Source organism: Cavia porcellus, unplaced genomic scaffold (genome assembly GCF_034190915.1).
Source record: "Cavia porcellus strain 051 isolate PalLab524CR breed Dunkin Hartley unplaced genomic scaffold, mCavPor4.1 scaffold_12, whole genome shotgun sequence".
NCBI classification, from domain to species: domain Eukaryota; kingdom Metazoa; phylum Chordata; class Mammalia; order Rodentia; family Caviidae; genus Cavia; species Cavia porcellus.
In genome coordinates, this window is record NW_026947495.1 from 80,980,134 (window position 1) to 80,987,190 (window position 7,057).

General features: G+C 58.8%; 1 protein-coding gene across 8 annotated transcripts in view; it reads left to right on the plus strand.

The window, feature by feature from the left end:
* Positions 1-7,057, plus strand: part of Ccdc150 (coiled-coil domain containing 150) — a 78,470-nt gene extending 71,413 nt beyond the window's left edge. For 6 of the 8 annotated variants that reach the window (XM_063259481.1, XM_063259480.1, XM_063259479.1 and 3 more), the window contains 7 exons: positions 3,042-3,171; positions 3,937-4,131; positions 4,259-4,327; positions 4,404-4,565; positions 5,419-5,505; positions 6,484-6,603; positions 6,755-7,057. In XM_063259481.1, the coding sequence (XP_063115551.1) occupies positions 3,042-3,171; positions 3,937-4,131; positions 4,259-4,327; positions 4,404-4,565; positions 5,419-5,505; positions 6,484-6,603; positions 6,755-6,880 (889 nt within the window). In that variant the 3' untranslated portion in view covers positions 6,881-7,057. The remainder of the gene's footprint in view (positions 1-3,041; positions 3,172-3,936; positions 4,132-4,258; positions 4,328-4,403; positions 4,566-5,418; positions 5,506-6,483; positions 6,604-6,754) is intronic. The other 2 variants (XM_063259478.1, XM_063259484.1) reach the window with 1 other exon arrangement.

Consider the following 7,057-nt stretch of genomic DNA (forward strand, 5'->3'; position numbering starts at 1 on the left):
ATTCTCACGCCATGATTCACGACTTTCAGTTTTAACCCGAGGTCAGTGGATCCGAGGTTCCTGTCCCCATCCCAGACTGCACAGCAGGAGGCAGGTGGAGGCTGAGGCCACGGCCTCCTGTGCTCCCAGCCCCCACAGCGCTCACACCTTGGCCTGAGCTCCGAGTTCTGTCAGACCCTGTGGCCTGGGTGCGACCCTGCAGGGCAGAGCAGGGCAGGGCGGGCACCTGTCGAGGATCACGCTGCAGACCTTTTGAGAAGCCATGGCAGAAAATGAAATCAGTGCACAATCGACGTAACATACCTAGGTCATCCTCTCTACCCTGGTCTGCAGGGAAGCTGTCTCCCACAAAGCCAGTCCCTGGTGCCGAGGCCCGGACGGCAGCGGGCAGGGACCCCGGGCTCCGGCTTCTTGCTATCAGTATTCACACCGTAGGTTCCAACAGCTGATTCTGCCTGCCGTTTCCTTATCTTAAAGGGCAGCCTTCTTGACATGCGTTCTTGGGTCAAGACCCACAATTAGTCATCTCTCTTTTTTTGAGACAGGGTCCCACTGCGTAGCCCAGGCTGGCCGTGAGCTCACTGCGTAGCCCAGGCTGGCCTTAAACGCGACGCCATCTTCCTACCTGAGCTTTCTAAGTGCTGGGATTACAGACATGCGCCACCACCCCGGGCCAAACAGGGTTCTCGGTTTGGTTTTTTCCATTCTTTCCCACAATGAGTCTTCTGAAGATGTGGAAATTCCCCGAGATAACACACACAGTGTCGTGCGTGGGTACAAGCCCACAGCTTTTGCTTTTACAAGAATAGGGGTGTCCAAAAACAGTTAAAAGCCAATAGACATAATGCATAGCGAGGCTTCCCTAACCTAGATGATAATGACCCAGGAGTTACCAGCGTTTCCCGAAGCATGGCGGAGCTGCCTGTCATGAAGTCTTCTCCTGAGTGGGTCTTCTCCTGAGTCTTCTCCTGAGTCTTCCCTGATGCGGGTTTGGATGGCACTGGGTTCCTCATGGTCTGCAGAGCTGGTGGCTCCTCTGGCGGGCTGTGCTTGCCCCCCACCTGTGTCCCGCTGTAGGGAGACTGCAGCTGCCTCCGGTGGGGCTCGAGATGGGGCACCATCCCCAGGAAGCACTGCCCGACGGAATGGGAGCCACCGAGGCCACTGGAGATGCCATGTTGTCATCTGTGTCCTCCTCCACCCCACACCTGCCACAGACCAACAGCTACATGAGACAGACAGAGGGAGCACGTGTGGCCTTGTGTCCACGCTGTGTGTGATTATCGTCCTGGCTTTGGTAACTCTGAACTGTGCTCACTCAGACGTGGGTCTTGGAGTCAGCCCGCCAGGCCGGTATCGCGGTCCCAGCTCCTAAGACCACGTCTGACCCCAGGCACTGTGCGCCGGCCCTCATGCCACCTTTCCGTCTGCGAATGCCACTGAAACAACTCCTTAGGACCGGAGGTAGTGGTGCTGGGGCCTGGGACGCAGGCCCGGGGACTCACCGCAGGCCTCTGTGTCCTCCTGTGTGAGCGGGAGCAGCTGCAGGACCAGCATCGCGTCCTCACAGTCTGCCGACGTCATCGCTGAGACAGGGCCTCCGGGTGACAGCCCCGGCCTCTGCCTCCGCCTTCCCGGGTGCTGGACTGCGGTGTCACCAGCACACCAGCCCGTCACAGTGCAGGAAGGAGTGTTCTGTGCCCTGCATGCGGCGTGCGCCTCCTTCAGCTGCTGTCACCCTCACTTAGCCCTGAAACTCTTCTGCTTGGGCCTCATATTTGTTTTAACTGACCTGTACATGTAACCCACAGTCTTTCGCTCTGCCCCCCCCATAAATCTGGCCTCAGCTCGATTCTTCTTCTTGGGCCCGCACCACAACGTGAGGGTGTCAGCCTGGCACATGACATGTGCAGCCAGGCACTGTCCCCTCCGGCTGTCAGCATCCACTCTTATTTCCTCCTAGGGAGAACCTCAGAGGCTCTGTCTCTGTTCCCAAGCCTGTAGAGCCTCGCCCCTTGCGACCAAGGAGGAGAGTGCCGTACTTGAATGGCCTCAGGGAGGGGTAACGTTTATGGTCCCAAAGAATTTTTAGAGTTTGGAACAATTTTCTGCCTAAACCCTTATCGACCCGCTGACACTGAAGAGTTTATTTTATTTTATTTTTGGTCTTTTTGAGACAAGTGGTTCAGACTGGCCATGAGCTCACTTTGTAGCCCAGGCTGGTCTCAAACTCACACTGATCCTCTCGAGTGCTGGGGTTACAGGTGTGCACCACCATGCCCACCTTAGGATTTGTACGTGATTCTGCAGCCTCTGTGTAAGCCAGAACATTGTTTTAAACCAAACCAAGCCGGCCTGGGCTGAGACCCTCCACTGGACCGTGAAACCTGCGCCGCCCGCACCTGTGAGAACTCTGTCCACATATGAGCATGTCCCTTCCTCCATGTCTGACCCAGAATAGAGATGGGTGTGCACTGGCCTCTCCTGGGGCTCTGTCACGTTTACCTGTGTTTCCCAATACAGTGCCAGGGGCTGGGCCCCAGCTGAGACACGAGGCCCGTCTTGAGACCTGGAGCGCGAGGGGGGCTCTCTAGGGCCCCCAGCCCTCTGGGCAGCAGGAGCTGGTTTCCCACAGAGCAGGAGCAAAGGACCCGTGTGGGCCTTGCTGGGACACGGCCCTCAGGAGGTCCCTCCCGTGCCCGGTGCTCGTCCTGAGGGTGCCCTGGCCGCCGACCTGCAGAGACAGTGCGGTGGCAGTGATGCCACCCGTGGGGAGCACAGTGAACACGGAGGTTCCTCACGGTGCTGACCACGTCCTGGGCCCGGCCCTGTCCTGCGGTCACTGTCTGTCCTCATGTGAGATGTGACCTCTTGGTTGGAGGGGCCAGCACGGGGCCAGCACATCTTTGTTCTTGTCACTGAGCTCCAGATCAGTGAGACTGGTCTGCCGGCCTGCTCTGTGGAGCCTTGTGTCCCGGTGGCGCAGTTCCGGCCTCCTGAGGGGATTTCTAGAGCTGAGCCACCTTCCGGCTTCCTCCCAGCAGGGAGCGGGTGACAGAGGAGTGCAAAGTGGAAGCCGAGATGCACGCCGAGCGCATAGAAAGCCTGAAAAAGCAGTTCCAGGCCGAGAGGGAGACTGCGAAGAAGGCTGCCCAGCGGGAAGTGGCCGAGGTACGGAGTCAGGTGGCAAGTGGGTCTGGGATGAGTCCTTGTCAGAGGGGCCCACAGCAGCGTGGCCGAGTGGCCTCCGTGGACTCTGAAATTGTTTAAGTAATCACCATGCTGTTTTTCTACAAGAGAAGTTTACTGAAGTCCTTAAGAACAAAATTTAGAGCCAGGTGAGTTGGCACACATCTGTAGTTCAGCACCTCTAGGCTGAGGCAGGAGGATCTCCATGAGCCCGGTGCCACCCTCGGCTCCATAAGTTACAGACCAGCCTAAAATGCATAGTGAGACCCTGCCTCGAAACAAAACATCAGTCTTTTAAAAATACAGACAGCTCACAAGATTTACATAAACCACCGTGGCACTCATTGCCACTTTTTGGCCCTGTGCTTGCTCGAGACAGGAGGAAGGGAAATGCCTTCAGCCTGGGCCATGCGTTCGGAGAGCCCGGCCGCCTTCTGTCCACTCTGCCTGAGCTCTCTGTGTGTCTTGCGTTCAGCAGATGAGTTCAGGAAGTTCAGGACCCCGAACCATTCCGCTGGAAGTGGGGGCACCGAGTGCACTCAGTCTGGGTCCAGCACCAAGCGCTCATGGTGCGGACAGCAAATAGCTAGCTGTGTCCTTTGCGATTCTGAGAAGGGTGGTTCTCTAGTGTCAGGGTCACAAGGGTCCCTTGTCCTGCTCCGTGGATCTGCCCGCCTGCCGGTGGCCTGAGCGCAGCCTCCCTGGGCAGCAGGTGAGGAGACCCCCATGTGTCCCTTGTGTTCCAAGCTGAAGAAAGCCCTGGACGAAGCCAACTTCAGGTCGGTGGAGGTGTCCAGGGCCAACCGCGAGCTGCGGCAGAGGGTCAGCGAGCTGGAGAGGGAGCTGAGCGGCAGCCAGGAGAAGCTGAGGAGCCAGAAGGCCCAGCTGAAGCGGCACCTGTCGGCGAAGACGGCCCACGCCCAGAACGTGGAGCGGATGAAGGTGGGGCGCCCTCTCCTGGGACACGCAGCCAGGCGCCCCGACCCCATCTGCGCTTTCTTGGGTCGCCCCCGGGCTGGCTGTCACCCGGGGTTTCCTGCCTTTTCACGTTGGCTACTTTTACTTTCAGCAAATAGAAACAGAACTGCGGCAAATGGAGCTGATTAAAGATCAATACCAGAAGAAAAACTACGAACAGGTAGAGGCTCCCGCGCACTGCCGGCCCGCCGCCCCGCCCCCGCCCGGGCTCAGCCAGTCCCCCTGTCCCCCGCCAGTCCCTGAGCATCCAGAGGTTCGCGGCAGAGGTGGACAACCTGCAGAAGGAGATGCAGCTGCTGGCCAAGCGCCAGTGCGAGACCTCGGCCCGGAACAGGCAGCAGGAGCTGCGGCTGATGGCCGAGCACAAGCTGCGGCAGGAGCTGGAGAGCCGCTGCCAGGTGAGGGCGGCGGCCAGGCCGGGCCGGACGCGGCCAGCAGGGCCTCGGTGCTGCACAGAAGCCTTGGCTGGCGGCTCCTCTCAGCGGCCTCTCGGGCGCCTGCAGCTCGGGCTTGGCACGGTCACCTCTGTGCCGGCTGTGCCTCCAACTCCTTTTTAATCTTTTCTCCCGGACCGGGTTTTATCACTGAGTTGCCCAGGCTGCACTGGAATTTGTAGCCCTCCTGCCTCGCCTCCCAAAGTGTGGGGATTACAGCCTGAACCACCACGCCCACCACCGTTTTAATTTCATAAAATACCCACTGCTAAGGTAAAGAACAGCTGCCTGGGCTTGCACACGCCCAACCCCAGCCGCTCGGCAAGGCTTCGCAAGCCTTAGCTCCGCCGGGCTCTTTCCTCTGCTCTGGTCCACTCGCTGTCGGGCAGGAATCTGAGCAATTCCTGATCTAACAAGACACAGAACCACGCACGCCTGCAATCCCAGCACAGAGGGCCGAGGCAGGAGAATTGTGAGTTCGAGAGCAGCCTGGGCTACACAGTGAGCTCAAGGCCAGCCTGCACAGCAAGGCTTTGTCTCAAAAAGACAAAAAAAAGACAAAAGAAACAGAACATTGTGTCCCTGGTTGGGGCGCGTTCGAGCCTGGTCCTCCTCAGGGCCTGCTTGTGGGACGGGCGCCGCTCCATCCGGAGATGTGAATCGGGCTTCGGGGCTCCCTAAGTCCTGTCCTGCTAGAGGCTGACTTCCGCCGGTTCCCTGGGGGTAAACTGAGGGTGACTCAGACTTGGAGCCCGAAGCCTGCTCCTGTGGTCTGTGGGGCTGGCCCGGAGATCTGCAGCTCTGTGTCACCTTCCAGGAGCTGGAGGAAACGGTCAGACACCTGAAGAGATGCAAGGAGGTGACAGAGAACAAGCTGAAAGAGGCCAGCATGGAGTCGGAGCAGGTGAGCTGGTGCAGCGGGCACGGTGACCAGGACGGCGGCAACTGGCTGAGCTCAGGCTCTGTGGGGAGAATGTATCGTTTCCATGATGACTCTGTCCTGGTGGCCGATGGCGGAAAACTCCTGAGCTCATCCTGAGGCCAAGGGCCCAGCACTGTGCGGAAGGGGGACCAGCACCTGTGCAGACTTCAGTGCTTTACTGTGTGATGTGAGCTGAAGAGCCAGCCTGGTGGCGCACGCCCGTGGTCCCAGCACCCGGGAGGCTGAGGCAGGAGGATCACCATGAGTTCAAGGCCAGCCTGGGCTGCACAGTGAGACTCTGCCAAAAAAATTTTAAAAACCTAAACTCAAAATAAAGTGGAAACTGTTCAGTCAGTAACACAAAGTATAGATTATGCCGTTTGTGAATTTGCTTTCTGTATTCTCAGCTTAAACTGGCCCGTGTGAGGGTAGACAGAACCCCTGTGGTGAGAGCTAGAGAGGGGCCCAAGCTGAAGCCCACAGTGCCACGCTGTCGGTGTACCCCTCGTCCCTGTTAAGTGACACTGAGTCATGTGACAGGCCTGAGTGTGTCAGATGCAGGAGAGCCAGCACCTCCTCTTTACTCATCTCTTTCAGAAATGACTTGCCGGGTGTGGCGGCCCACGCCTGTGCTCCCAGCACACGTCAGGGTGGGAGGCTGAGGCAGGAGGGTTGCTGCAAGTTCGAAGGCAGCCTGAACTACATAGTGAGACCTGTCTTTAAAAAAAATAATAAAGGGCCAGGGATATGGCTCAGCAGCCCAGCGCCAGCCTGGCAAGCACCAGGTCATAAGTTTGATTCCCAGTACCAAACACCCCCAAAACTTTAAAAATGACTCTACTCTAGTAGGTGCACTGTACCAATAGATCACATGGCCCTCACGGTCAGAGTGTAGGTCAGAACTTCAGGAGCGGGTGAAGTCCCAGAGTCTCATGCACGGCCGTGACGTCCTGTGCGCAGATAACGGCCAACCTGGAGGAGGCGCACCGCTGGTTCAAGTGCAAGTTTGACGGCCTCCAGCTGGAGCTCAGCAGGAACCGGCTGCACAGGCTGCCCCTGGAGGACGGCTGGCCGGAAGAGGTGCGTGCGGGCTCCTCGCCCGGCTCCTCTCTCCCTAGTGTTTCCATGCCCTTGGAACCACTGCCAGGGAGGCCAGGGCCACCCCTCCCAACCCTCCTGGCTGGGCGCACAGGCGACTCGGGACTCAGGCCCGGTGTGCTCTCTCCTGCAGGACGGAGATGTGCGGCACAGAGTCACGTCCACGCAGTCTGTCCTGCAACGGTGGGAGATGAAGCAGAGCCTCGGGCCTGGGTCCAGGAAGCAGCTCCCCGAGGCAGAGAGAAAGAAGTGTCCCTGACCACAGCCGCCCCTCCAGGACTGAGCCTGGCCGTTGCGGGCGGGTCCTGCAGCCGCGGGAGGGGGGACACGGCCTGAGTGTGGGCCCTGGAGCCCGACCTGAGCCTTCCCCACAGACACTTTTGTATCACCCCATGCCCCTTCCCTGTCCCCCCAATAAATTTAGTTTGTTGTATGA